The 16,912-nt window shown below is 42.1% G+C and overlaps 1 protein-coding gene across 10 annotated transcripts in view; it reads left to right on the top strand.

Annotated features, from left to right (window-relative positions):
* The window catches only part of PPP2R2C (protein phosphatase 2 regulatory subunit Bgamma), a 427,959-nt gene that overhangs the window by 343,643 nt on the left and 67,404 nt on the right, over positions 1–16,912 (top strand). For all 10 annotated transcript variants that reach the window (XM_033949713.1, XM_033949766.1, XM_033949749.1 and 7 more), the window contains one exon: positions 14,479–14,643. In XM_033949713.1, coding sequence (XP_033805604.1) covers positions 14,479–14,643 — 165 coding nt within the window. The remainder of the gene's footprint in view (positions 1–14,478; positions 14,644–16,912) is intronic.

Below are 16,912 nucleotides of genomic sequence, written 5' to 3'. Positions count from 1 at the left end.
ATGGAGGCGTTAGCGTCTAGCGCGTGCTAAAACCGCTAGCACAGCTTAGTCAAATGAGCCCTTAGTTATGTTATGTTGGTGTGAAGAAACTGGTTCAGGATAAACCATATTATGAAAATATTGATGCCTCTGAATGGTGATAGGGAGGGCATTAGGATTCTATCCCGTAAATGAGTAGCTGCTGCTTGAATGAGGTTATCAGGAGTCGATTGTTGCAGCCACCCCTAGTGTATATTACCTCAAATGTTAATGCTCTCATTATGCTGAGACCCAGAGCAAAGTCACCAAGTCCAGAAGCCGTTACTTAATGTTCTACTAGAATAGAGAGAAAAATTTCCATTCTTATGCGTTTTAGATAATTGTCCACTGAAAAGTTACATATTATATTCCTCTAGCATTTTTATCATTTTACCTCGTCAGGCAGTCATTTTTATGGGATTTCAGCATGAATTTTAGTATAGGACAGTTGTTATTAATATATATTCCAATACGCAGAACAAAAATGTTTTCTTGGATTTGATTGTATATCCTTTAAAATGTCTTTCTTCACGGCGGAGGTTTTATTATCAATATATATTAAATGTTTCTTACTATTAAAAATTAAGGCTCAGTTATTTGGAAAGATGTATAATGTAGAAAGCTGTGCAGGTGAGCTACAGTCCTTTTTTTCTTCATAGTCATATTGCACTTCATATTGTATTGCAGTTCTTTAATATCTACTAACTAAGCTGTAAGGATAGCTTATTTGACATTATAGATAGACAGAGCCAGCCTTAGCAATTGCAGGTCCCCCCTATGTGGACACGTTTGGCCTCCCCCTCCCCAACTTAAGATTTCAAGCTGCTCCTGTCTCTGAATCTCTCCCCCATCAATGTTCTAGCATCTTCCTTCTCTCTGACATCCCCCCAAAAAAACATGTTGGTCCCTAAATGGTGTCTCTCCCTGATTCTATAGCTCACCAGTTGCAGCAGCGATTGCTATGTCTTGCCCCTGCAGAAACAGAAAGTTATTTCAGAAGAGGAAGGACACTGTACAGGGAAGGTTCTGGGACTGGCCCCCTGGCAGCACAAGTTAATTGATGCTGCTGGTGAGTTGTAGACATAGGGATAGATACCATTTAAGGTACAATGTGTGGAACATGCTGGGAAGGGTTCAGATAGAGGAGCAGATGCTGGACCACAGGTGGTAGGGATTGAAAAAGGGGTGAGATACCAGACTCGGGGACAGAGGGGAGATAAAAAGGTGCTAACACAGAGCCCCTAGTACAGGGGTGTCAAAGTCCCTCCTCGAGGGCCGCAATCCAGTTGGGTTTTCAGGATTTACCTAATGAATATGTATGAGATCTATTAGCATACAATGAAAGCAGTGCATGCAAATAGATCTCATGTATATTCATTGGGGAAATCCTGAAAACCCGACCGGATTGTGGCCTTCGAGGAAGGACTTTGACACCCCTGCCCTAGAAGCACTGGGGCCCCTGCTTAAAGCCAACCCTGTGGGTAGAGTTCTAGTAAGCATGTACTGAAGATTGAAAATCCAACTAAGTTTGTCAGAGGACGTTTGCCCAGCTCTAGAAGGATGATGATGTATGTGTAGTTAAAACTTACTAATAAAATAAATTCTCTTCAGAAAGTTTTTTTTTTTTTTACACAAATCTTATTATTATAGTTTTTCCATTGAGATTTCAGCCTTGAAATTAAATGCTTTATGATTCAATTTGTTGTATTAAAGTGTATAAAACGATACAAAGGTAAGAAGAAATGAATTGCTTCAGGAAGATAACTCAGCGGAGATATTACATTACATTACATTACATTACATTAGTGATTTTTATTCCGCTTGTACCTTGCGGTTCAAAGCGGATTACATAAGAAGAGAACTGGACATTTCCAGGATGGTACATGACAATAGAGAATACAGTTTGAGGATAGAGACTTAATAACAGAATGATAGTAAAGACTTAATAACATCGGAAGATGTTTTGGACGGCAGTGTTTTGGTTTCTTGGGGGATGGGGTGAGGGAGGTTAGGTAGATTGTATATGCTTTTTGAACAGCAGTGTTTTGATTTCTTTACGGAATGTCTTGAGGTCTGATGTTGTGGTTAACAATCTGGTGATGGAAGGTTCGAGTTTTGCAGCATGTGTTGCCAGGAGGCTATCATAAAGCTTTTTGCGGTGAGTACCCTTGAGTGGTGGGTATGTGAATGATGTCAGTGTTCTTCTTGTTCTGGTTGGAAGGTTACGGTTTAGGCGGTCATTTAGGTAGGTGGGTGCAGTACCGTTAATTACTTTGAAGAGTAGACAGTATAGTTTGAATTGAATTCTGGCTCGAATCGGTAGCCAGTGTGAGTCTAGGTAGGCATTGGTGATGTGGTCAAATTTTCCGAGTGAGTAAATTAGTCTAAGGGCTGTGTTCTGAACAGTTTGAAGTTTTTTGATCATGTTTGTGGGGCATGGTAGATAAAGGATATTGCAGTAGTCCACGAGACCTAGTACCAGGGATTGTACAATTATCCTGTAGTGTTCTTTGTCAAAGAATTTCCTTATTTTTCTTAAGTTGCGCATTGTGAAGAATGCTTTTTGGGTAGTTTTGTTGATTTGGGTCTGCATAGTGCAGCATCTGTCTATCAGCACTCCCAAGATTCTGAGTGAGGTCTGGATTGGGTATTTGGTTGCTTTAATTTCTAGGTCTGTTATGGATGGGTTTTTGTCCGTTTCAAGCATTAGGAATTTGGTTTTGTCCGAGTTTAGTTTCAGTTTGTGGTTTGTCATCCATTTTTCTACTTCATCCAGAATTATTTCCAGGTGTCCTGTTGAGGTGTGGTCTTGGATTTCAAAGGGGAGGAGAATAGTTATGTCATCTGCGTAGCTGAATGATGTTACATTTAGGTTGTCTAAAGTGGTGCCGAGGGAGGAGATGAAGAGATTGAATAGAATGGGCGATAGTGGTGACCCCTGCGGGACTCCGCATGGATTTGACCATGGGTTAGATTTCGTGTTGTTTGTCTTAACTCTGTACGTTCTTGTTTTAAGGAATCCTTGGAACCAATTGTAAACCACCCCTGAGATCCCGATTGCATCAAGTATCTGGAGTAATATGGTGTGATCGACTAGATCGAAGGCGGCGGAAAGATCTAGTTGGATAATTAGGATCCTGTGTCCTTTACTGAGGTGTTGTCGGGCTATGTCTATTAGTGTTGCTAGTAGTGTTTCCGTGCTGTGGTGAGATCTAAATCCTGATTGAGAGGAGTGAAGTATATTATGGTCAAATAGGTAGTTGGTGAGGTATTGAGCCACAAGTCCTTCAATCAGTTTGACATATAATGGGATCGAAGCGATAGGTCTGTAGTTGGTAGGAGCGTCTATAGGGCCTTTTTGATCTTTCAGTAGGGGTGTGATTATGATCTCTCCAAGATCTTGTGGGAATTGACCTTCTATGAGAGTGCTTTGAATCCATTGCATGAGGTTGGTTTTGAATTTAAGGGAGGCATTTGTAAGCAGATACGATGGGCAGTAGTTCAAGTCGCATGAGGTGTGGCTGTATTTTTTGTATAGTCGGTTCAAATCAGACCATTGTAGGGTTGGGAATGTGGTCCATGTTCTGTCTGCAGATATGGCTTCTTCCATTGTGGGGGTTATTATCTCGTAGAGTTTGGTGGTTGAGTTGTTGAAGGTATTTCTGATTGTAGTGATCTTGTGTTTGAAGTGGTCTGCTAGTTGAGAAGCTGTTGGTGGTTTATTGCCTTGAGTGGCAAGGAATGGGTTTGTGTCCGTAAGTTTTTTTACTAAGTTGAAGAGTGTTTTTGTGTCAGAGGTGTTTGTGCCAATTAGTTTAGAGTAGTATGTTTTGCGCTTTTCTTTAAGTTTGATGTTGTATAGTTTGATTTGGGTTCTCCAAGCGGATTTGGTTTGATCGTTTTTCTTTTTTCTCCAAGATCTTTCAAGTTGTCTGCAATGCCTTTTTTGTAGGAGGAGTTCGGAGTCGAACCACTTGTCTGAGGATCTGCAGGTTCTATGTTTGGTTTTTTCAGGGGCTAGCTCGTTCAAGGTTGTTTCACTTAGGATGCGCCAGTGATTTACGAAGTCAGTTGGGTCGATGGGGGCGATTATAGGGTCAACTTTATCCCAGAATGTGGCAGGCTCAATTTTCTGTCTAGATTTGAAGGTTGTTTTTTGTGGCTTGGGTTTTGTGTTATTTTGAGGCCATTTGATGGTGAAAGTGTATTTGTGGTGGTCTGACCAAAGAGAGGGGTGCCAGGTACCATTGGTGATATGAATTTTTGGGGTGTGGAGGTTATGAGACGTGAATGCTGCTATATCAAGTTGGTGGCCTTTTTCGTGCGTGGGTTCAGGATTGAGGATCTGGTAGGATAGGGCGTCGAGGTATGAGAGTATATCGTCTACTTGTTTGGATGTGTGGTCCTCGAGGTGGAGATTGATGTCTCCTAGGAGCAAATTGTATGTGGAGGTTAGAGAGTTCTGGAATATGAATTCTTCGAGTTCAAGTTTTGAAGTGTTCCATTTTCCTGGAGTGATGTAGCATAATAGACAGTTCAAGGTGTCTGTGAGTGTATTGTCGGAGAGTTGGCATGCAAGAAGGTCTAAGTGAGGGGTTGAGTGTTTGTGTAGAACTTTTAGGTTGAGGTTGTTTTGTACTAGAATAGCTAGTCCTCCCCCTCGTTTGTTTTCTCGACAAACCAGCTCTAATTTGTACCCTTTGGGGCAGAATTCGGTTATACATGGGTCCGAATTGGATGTTAGCCAGGTTTCGGCTAGGAAGAGACAGCTTAGTTGTTCTTCAGTCAGCCAGTCTTTAATTAGGTTTGCTTTTGGGCTAATTGATCTTATATTCATGTAGGCACAGGTTAACGAGGTATATTTTGTGTTGGAATTAGGATTGCAATCAAGGTAGAGGATATTTTTTGGTGGTGTGAGTTGTTTTTGAGTAGTAGTCTTGTGCTTTGGTGGAGGTCTTTTTCCCCAGGTGGTGGGAATGTGGTCTTGGCTGGTCAGTGGGCAGGATGTTAGGGTTCTCGTGGTGTGGATTTTTCTGGGTGGTTGTGGTTGTCTGTAGGTTGTTGTCAGAATTGGGATGGGTGATAGGTGATATCCTGTGGTTTGCCAGTTGGAAATGAGTAGTGAAAGTATTAGGATGGCAAATGTGGTTTTGTATATGTAATTTTCCATTTTGTTTGTGGAGTGGAAGATTCTTTGGTTCTGGTATGTCTCTGGTTTGGGCTGTGGTAATGGTGTTGGTGATTTCGAGAATATATATATATATTTATTTTTTTTTTTTTTTTTTATTATTATTCGGTAGTCGCTTTTGTGTTTAATCTCTAGTTATGGCTCCCGAAGGGGCGATTCTTTAAAGAAAGTGGATCCCTGACTCGGGGGAGGGGCGGAGCGGGGCTCGCAGGTTCGCCTCACTGCTGCGGGCTGGGTTGGCTCTGTCGGCAAAAGCTCCCGCTGCTGGAGTTCCCGAAGCAAATCAAGAAAGTAAGAAAAATAACTGTAAAATAACTGAAAAAAGTCTCCTCTCCCGTCTGGCAATGGGGAGGAGGCGGATCGGGGCTTGAGTGGCCTATAACAAGGTATACCAACTAATAAGTATAGCACGGTATATTGCCGGCAAGGTGTACTGAATAACTGTTAAGAATAACAAGGGATACTGCAAGCAAGGCAGATCGCCGGTGTGGGGCTCTAAAATCAAGGAGACCCCGCTGGTTTCGGGGGAGGGGCGGATTGCCTCACGCTCCCCTGCAGGATCGGGCTCCTCTCTCTGCTTTTCCTGCCTTCCTGCTGTTCAGAATGCAGGCAAGGCAGATCGCCGGTGTGGGGCTCTAAAATCAAGGAGACCCCGCTGGTTTCGGGGGAGGGGCGGACTGCCTCACGCTCCCCTGCAGGATCGGGCTCCTCTCTCTGCTTTTCCTGCCTTCCTGCTGTTCAGAATGCAGGCAAGGCAGATCGCCGGTGTGGGGCTCTAAAATCAAGGAGACCCCGCTGGTTTCGGGGGAGGGGCGGACTGCCTCACGCTCCCCTGCAGGATCGGGCTCCTCTCTCTGCTTTTCCTGCCTTCCTGCTGTTCAGAATGCAGGCAAGGCAGATCGCCGGTGTGGGGCTCTAAAATCAAGGAGACCCCGCTGGTTTCGGGGGAGGGGCGGACTGCCTCACGCTCCCCTGCAGGATCGGGCTCCTCTCTCTGCTTTTCCTGCCTTCCTGCTGTTCAGAATGCAGGCAAGGCAGATCGCCGGTATGGGGCTCTAAAATCAAGGAGACCCCGCTGGTTTCGGGGGAGGGGCGGACTGCCTCACGCTCCCCTGCAGGATCGGGCTCCTCTCTCTGCTTTTCCTGCCTTCCTGCTGTTCCGAATGCAGGCAAGGCAGATCGCCGGTGTGGGGCTCTAAAATCAAGGAGACCCCGCTGGTTTCGGGGGAGGGGCGGACTGCTTCACGCTCCCCTGCAGGATCGGGCTCCTCTCTCTGCTTTTCCTGCCTTCCTGCTGTTCAGAATGCAGGCAAGGCAGATCGCCGGTGTGGGGCTCTAAAATCAAGGAGACCCCGCTGGTTTCGGGGGAGGGGCGGACTGCCTCACGCTCCCCTGCAGGATCGGGCTCCTCTCTCTGCTTTTCCTGCCTTCCTGCTGTTCAGAATGCAGGCAAGGCAGATCGCCGGTGTGGGGCTCTAAAATCAAGGAGACCCCGCTGGTTTCGGGGGAGGGGCGGACTACCTCACGCTCCCCTGCAGGATCGGGCTCCTCTCTCTGCTTTTCCTGCCTTCCTGCTGTTCAGAATGCAGGCAAGGCAGATCGCCGGTATGGGGCTCTAAAATCAAGGAGACCCCGCTGGTTTCGGGGGAGGGGCGGACTGCCTCACGCTCCCCTGCAGGATCGGGCTCCTCTCTCTGCTTTTCCTGCCTTCCTGCTGTTCAGAATGCAGGCAAGGCAGATCGCCGGTGTGGGGCTCTAAAATCAAGGAGACCCCGCTGGTTTCGGGGGAGGGGCGGACTGCCTCACGCTCCCCTGCAGGATCGGGCTCCTCTCTCTGCTTTTCCTGCCTTCCTGCTGTTCAGAATGCAGGCAAGGCAGATCGCCGGTGTGGGGCTCTAAAATCAAGGAGACCCCGCTGGTTTCGGGGGAGGGGCGGACTGCCTCACGCTCCCCTGCAGGATCGGGCTCCTCTCTCTGCTTTTCCTGCCTTCCTGCTGTTCAGAATGCAGGCAAGGCAGATCGCCGGTGTGGGGCTCTAAAATCAAGGAGACCCCGCTGGTTTCGGGGGAGGGGCGGACTGCCTCACGCTCCCCTGCAGGATCGGGCTCCTCTCTCTGCTTTTCCTGCCTTCCTGCTGTTCAGAATGCAGGCAAGGCAGATCGCCGGTATGGGGCTCTAAAATCAAGGAGACCCCGCTGGTTTCGGGGGAGTGACAGATTAAATTTTGACTAGTAGGCTTGATATGAAAAGCAGTTACGAGGCTAGCAGCAGGAATGGACCACATAAGTCATTCATTCAAAATCACCTTCACAGAATGGCTAACATTTGGCTGTTTAAATCAGTGTGGCTCCAGAGGTAAAAATTTTAACGTGTAGTGGGTCAGGAACATGCTGAAAATTTATATGGAGAGCAATGATATTCAGGCACTATCCATATAGGTTAACCTTTTAAGCGCTGCTACACAAGTAACATATCGGTAGAAAGTTACAGTATGTGTATATTCAGTGAGAGCACTTAACACAGATAACTCTGCTGAATGTACTTATAACTATATGTATATCTTACATAATAAAATAGTAAACGATGGCAGATAAAGACCTGAACAGTCCATCCATTCTGCCCATTAGTTATACCTATTGAAAATACATAATTAAATTAACTTGTCTCTTCATTGATATTTCTGGGGCGTGGACCTGGTATTGTCCTAGGTTTCAAATGCTGAAGTTGCCATCCAAGCTCATCCAGCCAGTTTACAGGATATCTACCATAAAGTCTGGCCAGTAACATCCTCATGTTCCAAGTTAGTGGAGTTCCCATTGATGCCCTCCACAGCCCAGTTCTACACCAAATCATCACATATGAGACACAGACCGTGTAAGTCTGTCCAGGACTGGCCTTAGATCATTAATTTTCATTCTTTGTCTCGAGAGAATATGGGAACTCACAGCAGCCATTTTGTATGAGTAATCTGCAAGGGGCAGGAGCGTAGGAAGATTGATCCTGCCCCGAAAGACTGCTAGACCACCAGGTAAGGTCCGGGATGCCGGAGGGAAGGCGGTAGGGAGGCGGGGGTGGGTCAGAGCCGGCCCAAATGTTATTCATGAATTTTCAATAGTTGCGGGCCGGATCTTCTCCTAACCCCCCCAAATATTGAGGGAGGAGTGTAATCAAAAACTGTGTGGTTGGCAATTGGTGCTGACTGAATAACTGCATTGCTTTCAGTTTTCTAATCCCCCAGCAAGTGCTTCATGGTTGACTATATAAATTGTGTATGATGAAAAATAACTATTTTAAGTTGGAGATGCATCTGAGGGTGGCTGAATAACTACCTGGAGAGCAACAATAATCAGCTGCTGCCAGATAACTTAAGTGTTTTAACTAACGCAGTTCTGTAGCTGCAAAACTTATCTTCTTAGATTATAACTGAGTTTATTGGCTGATCTATTAAAGTTCTATGAAGAATTCACCTTTCTTATGAAGGCCCCCATCTTCCTGTGTCAAAGAAAGTCCCCTCAAAAATCCCATCTATGGCAAAGGTTAAGAAATTTCCAGCTGGCATCCTTATCCATTGTAGAATGAAGGCCCTCACACATATATTCTTTGAAAACTATGGGGCACTTTTACTAAGCTGCAGTAAGCATTAACACGTGCTTACCACAGGTTAAAAACTACTTCCAGTTGGTGCACTTGGGTGTCCAACGGTAGTTTTTAGATCAGTACGTGCTTCCCATGCACTAAAAAAATACTTTATTTTTTTAGCACTACGGTCAGAGAGTAGAACCATAGAAACATGATGGCAGATAAAGGACAAATGACCCTTCCAGTCTGCCCATCCGCAATAACCATTATCTTTTCCTCTCTAAAAGATCCCATGTGACTATCCCAGGCTTTCTTGAAATCAGACAGTCTATCTCCACCACCTCTGCTGGGAGACTGTTACACGCATCTACCACCCTTTCTGTAAAAAAGCATTTCCTTAGATTACTCCTGAGTCTATCACCTCTTAAGTTCATCCTATGCCTTCTCATTCCAGAGCTTCCTTTCAAGTGAAAGAGACTCGACTCATGCGCATTTACATCACGTAGGCATGTTCTGTGCTAATTGGTTAATGCAGCTATATTGCCTTGTGCCAACCAATTAGCTTATGAACCCTTACCACCTAGAAAATAGGTGTCTCACGTAAGTGCTCACGTTCTAATGGGGAAATTAACTTGTAGCCATTAATAGAGGAAATGGAAAATGTGACCATTTTACAGCCGTGCTAAAATTGGCCTCAGTGCACAGGAAAGCCCCATGCTATTGACAGAACAGGTCACCTTTTAGTGCAGCACCTGTATTTGGCTATAGAGCTAGTAACATTTGTTTGTTTTTGGGTTTTAATTTTGCATTTATGCACATGTCAAACATTATACACCCAAGTTTCCAAATTTGTGAAGAAAAATGGAGAGAGGAGAAAAGAGAAAGGAATTAATCAGGTAAATTGCACAAAAAAAATTACACTATTCCACGTTCCATTATTATAGTTCACAATAGTTGCATTTACTTTTGAATAATTATTTAACCTTTCTGAAACTTTGAAAATTAATTGTAAAATAAAAGGAATCCTTTAATGTTTCTGGTAAGGGCTACAACGCTCTGCCTGAAGATTTAAACACCCTTGAGTTTGGAATTCTGAATTCTCTTAGCTTGTAAGCTTCATAAAACATAATTTTTCTCCAGCTTAGGTGTCAAACTAAGCAATCACTGTGTCAAAGTTGATGAAATATATGAAGGAATTAAAGTGACCTCAAGCATCATTGAATCATTGTATAGTTCTTGATCAATAACTGGCATTAGGATAGATTAGCCACAGGGATAGATTAAATCATTGTCACAGTTATGTCATTGTCAGTGATTCTATGATTCAGAAACACTGAATTTGGCTGGGGAGATAATTGAACTTTATAGGCTTTCAGAGAATAAATGTCTTTTAACTGAGCGATGGAAAATTGAGCTATGGATGATCACCATTATAACTGCAGGACTGGTTAAAATAAGACAGGTTCAGTCATCTTTGTGCCTAAGGAAGACTCTGCAATCAAATGAAAAGGTCAAACCTATTACCCTATTGAACACCCATTCTTTTAAATCTAAAGGCATGAGGATAACAGGTTTTAAAAGTTGAAAGCCAGATTAAAAGTTCAACTTAGTGGCCTACTGGGAGTTCTGTGCACTGGGATCCTGGAAGGCCATGCTCCAGTTTTTCAGCCTGGATCCTACTTGAACAAACTGGAACCAAAGAAGTTGTGGTGGGAGTGTTCAACTATCACACTGTGGTGTTGATTATTGCCAGACTCGGGGTGCATACACATCAGATTCCAGAAAGTGCTTTGGTTACCGACCTCCAGCAGAGAGCTAGGGGCACGAAAGTCAGTCTAAATGATATAATGCATTATTCATGGAAACACCAATTAAAGGCCCTTTTGATAGAAACAGAAACTTGATGGCAGATAAAGGCCTTATCCAGTCTGCTCATCCACAGCATCCACTATCTCCTCCTCACCCTAAGAGATCCCATGTACCTGTCCCACACAAAAAGTGGAGTCTCAACAGTATTTCAACCGGGGAAGCAAAGGAAACTGAAGGTTGTAAATAATTGAAATAAAGAAGTCTTTATTGACCTTCAGTTTCCTTCGCTTCCCCGGTTGAAATACTGTTGAGACTCTACTTTTTGTGTTTCTTTGGTTGTTTTTTGTGGAGATTGTTTCTTCCTTTTTTGACTGTACAGTACATAGGAAAAACTCCTGGATGTTTCCAGTCTTATCTCTACATCATATGCATAATGGGGCTTTGTATCATCATTGTATTGTTTAGTGAATGTCATGTTTTCTGTGATGTCAAGCCCAAAATAAAATCCTGAAAGTCAATGTTATTCAGCAGTGGTAGCTTCTTCTGGAAATGATGCCCTTTGTTTTGTACGCTGTGTTAACTAGTCCAAAATAGATTTCAGATTTTTTTTTTTTTTTTTTTTGGAAATCATTTTTATTAGAAAGGGTTCAACAAGATAACAGTGACCCAAAAGTGCAAATGCAAAAATACAAATACAAACAACAGCTCCAGGAAATACTGTCTATGTGTGTTGCATTTCAGCTTGGCTATGAAATAATTTGCCAGTTATTAGTTGTACTGAAGTGTGTTAACATGAGCCAGTAATGTGTGTTAATGGCCCATGTTAACAGAAGGTAAATCAGACTGGATGTAAATTTCTTGCAAAAAAGATAACATGTTGGAAGTCATATATAAAAAAATTACTTCTCAGAGATGTAGTTAAATTTCTCACAAAAATGATTTTACATTAATAGGCACACATTTTAACATGCTATTTAATATGCATTCATAGATAATGAGCTGATCTATGTAACTGTTGTGGTCATTAACTTTTATAGAGATTTTGTGCTATATTCACGATAGCTAGAGAATATGCTTGGCGCCACAAGCACCAATAATCCTTGTAATTGATAAAATGTGCACGAATGTTAGGAGCATCAGTTAAGTACCTCAGCCTTTATGTACACTGGCTACCTCCTTTCTGAAAGATCATGATCTACACATGTTATCTCATTGATTAGAAAATCATAAAATTTGACCTTTGATTTCGGCTCGAAGTAATATTGGAAGAATTTATAGATAAAGGCCTTCTTATAGGTCAAGTTCATGCCCCCTGTGTGTATGCCACAAATAATCACATGCGTGAATCTGATTCAGTAAATAGATTGTGTTTTGTTGAAACAATTTGAAACAAGTCACAGATTCAGAGGGTATGTTCGGTGTCTGTGGCACTGAACTATAGTACATATGCTCAGAGCCTATAAACCGTCAAATATTGTAATACTCTTTCATGAAAACTGCTAATGTTCATTTTATGTTGACGTGCAGTAATGCTTTAAGTACCTTCTGTTTCAAATTAGCTGAAATAGCCCAACAGATTTATTGGTATGTGTAGAGTAAATGGAAAAATTATGCCTTTTACTGTTGGTGACAGTGATCAAACTTTTAATAATGCTCTTCCCTGTTTAAATTGTTTATTAATTTTATAAAAACACATCTTACAGTAAGTGTAACAGATTATTCATCTATAGCATTCTTGAAAAACACTTATGTACTATACATGAATACAAAATAAACAATCCCCTCCCCTCCCCCCTCTCTAGATTTGTATGTAGAATATGAAATCTTTAATATGGTAGGTACACAGTATTATTACAGTTGTTTAACATAAGAATCTAATGGACCCCCAGATTCCTATAAATCTTTGTGATTCATTTATTTTTTAATAATGCTCTTATGGTAAAGTACAGTATAGACTTATCTGAAAATAAACATTCAGGATGGATACTATTATGTTTTAAAGCAGTTTTACTTTAAATCAGTTTTAATCAAAGCAATTATTTATTTGGTTTCATATCCGTCCTCCCAGGAGAGCTCAGATTGGGTTACAAGTTTACATACATAACAAAGCATAATAAAATATAACATGACAAACATGGCACTATTGAATTGTTTGCTATGCATTACTCAGACCAGAAGGTAGAGAATGATTTTTTTTTATATCCCGCATATTGATAAGTCAGCATAAATGAATAGTCAGATGCTCTACAATTCTTACAGGTTTTCAAAATTTCTCACTATTTTGATCTTCATGAATGATCTATTTTTTTATTTAACAAATTTTATTTTAATCTTTTTCCTATTATGCTGACATCCTGATAAACTACTACTACTAATAATAATTTTATTCTTATATACCGCCATACCGAAAAAGTTCTAGGCGGTTCACAACAAGGTGAGCTAATACATGGGATACAGATAAAATACAAATTAGAATAAAGGACTTAACCCTTTCAGGACCATAAGGATCGTAGGCCAATTTTTGTGGTTTTGACGACATTTTTATGGTAAAAAGGGCTTGCAGATGCCAAAAAATTGATTTTTTTTGTGAAATATCATTATTTTTATTTTAAAAAATCAAACTTCTGGCTTATGGACAGTGTGGCAAGTGAATCTTCTCGTCAATCTGGCAACGACGCTAATGAATGAATGTCGGAACCAGTTTGTTTACATAAAGGCAGTATCATATGGAATCCGTACATATCAAATTTAGAACTGTAGACTATCCCAAACAAAATTTATAGGATTTTAAAGTTATGGGACAAATATGTCCCTTGGTCCTGAAAGGGTTAAGAACAGATAAAGACAGAAAGCATTTACAATACAAGGCAGAAAATACCAGCATGGCAGGGAAAGAAGTAATACATAGAACAGATAAATTACATCAAGTTGAATATGAGGAACTTGATTGAAAAAATGAAGCAGAATACTTCTAATGAATTACCAGAAGCAGTGGTTGAATAAATCACAGTGAAGATCTACACTGAGGCCAGCCCTGTGGTGCAGGTCACAGCCCTGTGTAGTGAGGCACATGGATGCAAATGTACTGTCTGGTGCTGCAGTTTGACATTAGAATTGCCAAGGAGGCTGCATGCTTTATCCAAGAGAGGGAGGGAAGATGGTGGCAGCCCCTGCTAGTCATAAAGAACAGTGCACCTGGGCAGGCAAGATGAGGCGTTTATAGGAGAGGAAAAGAGAAAAGTTCCATACTGACTGCTTTTTAAGTAGAAAATGATCATCAATATTTTCCTAACTTTAACATATGAAGTGGCAGAGTCTGCTTATATAAAAAAAAAAAAAGACACTAAGGGCTCCTTTTACAAAGCCACGCTAGCGGTTTAACACACGTAATAGCGCACGCTAAACCGCCGGACGCGCTAACCGCTACCGCCTCCTCTTGCATATACCCCAGAGGGATTTCATAAGCAGTCATTTCCATATGTAAAATGTTATTTTCCACACCAAAATGCTTAATGAAATTACTCCCTGCCCCCAAATGGATATTCTAGGGATTATTGTTGAGTCTGTTGGCAGTGTTTGAAATGCGAGGTACAGTTCAGTATCAAGTTTAACGTGTTCATATTATGTAGCATTCCTAAGTTTTTTTTAGTACTGTTCAACATGTGCACTGCTGTACAGATATACAGATTAGGCAGTTCTTTCTTTGTAGAGCTTATATCTCAGGCTATATGTTATTTGACAGTGTCACTTCTCACAATTGTATGTTTCACAAGTCACAAGTTTAAAAAAATTATAAATTGATAATTTGCACAATTGTCCGCTACTGTAAATCTGAGAACTTAAGTATGAATAATTTGATTTTCTTTAATAATGCTACCATTCAGATATTGTGGACATTAAGCCAGCAAACATGGAGGACCTAACAGAAGTGATTACTGCAGCTGAATTTCATCCCCATCACTGTAATCTCTTTGTCTACAGCAGCAGTAAAGGGTCCTTACGACTCTGTGACATGAGGGCATCAGCTCTCTGTGACAAACACTGCAAACGTAAGTTATTGGTCTCATAAGTAAATTTTGGTAGTATTTTGGACAACAGTGTTGCCAAGGAGCAGAATTCAAGTTTTGGAAGACTCGCATTTGATCCAAAACCTACACACATTCAGGCCGAATTCTATATATGGTGCCAAAAAAAACACGGCGCCAATCAGTACGATTCTATAAAAGGCTCCTGCTATATATAGAATTACGTTTAGTGGCCGTAAATGGAAAAATACATTTCCCCCTCCATATTTGCGGGTTTGGCACTTGTGACTTTGATTATTCACGTTTTTCATCTTGCTGACTCCTCCCCTGAATGACATCAACCTGAAGTGCTGAGAAAAAAGTTCAGTGCTTTTTGTCAGTGTGGTCGAATAAACAGCAGCATTTTTAAAAACAATCGCGAATACTAATGATAAGTTTTATTTGCAATGTATTCACGAGGGCTATACCACAAACCCCGCAAATATGAAAGTGAAAAGTTATTAGTGTTTTTGGGAGTATTCACAGGCCATCTTTGACCCTAACCCCTGCGCATATGGAGGGAGAAGTGTATTTAGGTACACCCATTTAGGCCAAGGAAAACCAGGCCTAAGTTGTGTGCAGATTGGATGTATTCTATAACAGTGCACCTAATTTTTAGGACTGCCCGTGATCTGCCCATGCCCCTCCTCAGCCCATGCCCCCTTTTGAGATTTGTGTACTAGAAGTGATACGTACCACTTTATAGAATGTGCCTTCCAAGTTCTGCATATAATTTCTAATTGGTGCCAATTAGTGTCAAGCATTAGACGTTAATAAATGATCAGTGCCAATTGGCTTGTTAAATAATTAAGTTGGGCATGCAAATTGGCTATGCCTGCCAATTTGTACATACAACTTAGGATGCCATCTATACATCCGTGCCAAACAAGCATAACCAGACTGGGCAGCCAGAGTCCATAATGAAGAGAGACCCAGATTTGTACATGTGCTGACAGCAAACCAAGTTTTATCCAAACAAGTAGACGCTGCAAAAGGCCCAAGAAAGGCAGGAAGCCCACTGCCTTCAGTTGGTCAAAACTAAGTGGCGATAGGAAGGAAAACCTGATAGCCTAGTAGCTAGATTCAAATGAGTAGAAAAATGAATGTCTACATGATTTATCCTTGCTAACAAACTATTGGAATGGCTTTTTAAATTGGTCATATGTTCTAGCTCATTGTTTTTCAACCTTTTTACACCCGTGGACCGGCAGAAATAAAAGAATTATTTTGTGGACCGGCAAACTACTAGGACTAAAATTAAAAAACCCCGTTTCCGCCCCATCTCCGTGAGCTCGGTCACCTCAGTGACTATAGAAAAATAGGCAAATATAGTGCAAAATATAGACAGCAGATATAAATTCTCAAAACTGACACATTTTGATCACTAAATTGAAAATAAAATCATTTTTCCTACCTTTGCTGTTTGGTGATTTCATGAGTCTCTGGTTGCGTTTCCTTCTGTCTGTGTATCCTTTCTTTCATTTCTTTCTTTCTGCACTCAGGCCCAAGAATTGTCCCTTTCTATTCCCTCCCTCTTTCCTTCCTATGTCCTTAGTGCCCCCGGTGCCTCCTTCCCATGTCTTTAGTGCCCCCAGTGCCTCCTTCCCATGTCCTTAATGCCCCTTCCTGTCTTTAGTGTCCCCAGTCCCTCCTTCCCATGTCTTTAGTGCCCCCAGTGCCTCCTTCCCATGTCCTTAGTGCCTCTTCCTGTCTTTAGTGCCCCCAGTGCCATCCTTCATATGTTTTTAACTCAATTGTATTATTATGTACATCGCTTTGTATAAAGATATAGCGATTCATCAAATATTTAATAAACCTTGAAACCTTTAGTGCCCCCAGTGCCTCCTTCCTATGTCCCTCTCACTGCCTTCCACACTTTGTCCCACCCCTACTCCCGAAACCAGCCTGCCTGCCTGTCTACCTCTCTCCCTCCCTCCCTGGCCAAAGCCAGCCTGCTTGCCTGCCTGCCTCCTTCCCTCCCTGCCCTGCAAAAACAAACAAACAAACAAAAAAAAAAAGCCTCCCTCCTTTCTTTCCCCTGCTCTTACCGCTCTTACCGCCCTGCCGCTGCTGCTAAAGCCGACAGGAAGGCTTCTTTCCGACGTCAATTCTGACGTCGGAGAGGACGTTCTGGGCCAGCCAGGCAGCGATTGGCTGGCCCAGAACGTCCTCTCCGACGTCAGAATTGATGTCGGAAAGAAGACTTCCTGTAGGCTTTAGCAACAGCAGCAGGGCGGTAAGAGAAGGCGACCCG

Source organism: Geotrypetes seraphini, chromosome 1 (assembly GCF_902459505.1).
Source record: "Geotrypetes seraphini chromosome 1, aGeoSer1.1, whole genome shotgun sequence".
Taxonomy (NCBI): Eukaryota; Metazoa; Chordata; class Amphibia; order Gymnophiona; family Dermophiidae; genus Geotrypetes; species Geotrypetes seraphini.
This window is presented reverse-complemented; position numbering and strand designations above follow the sequence as displayed.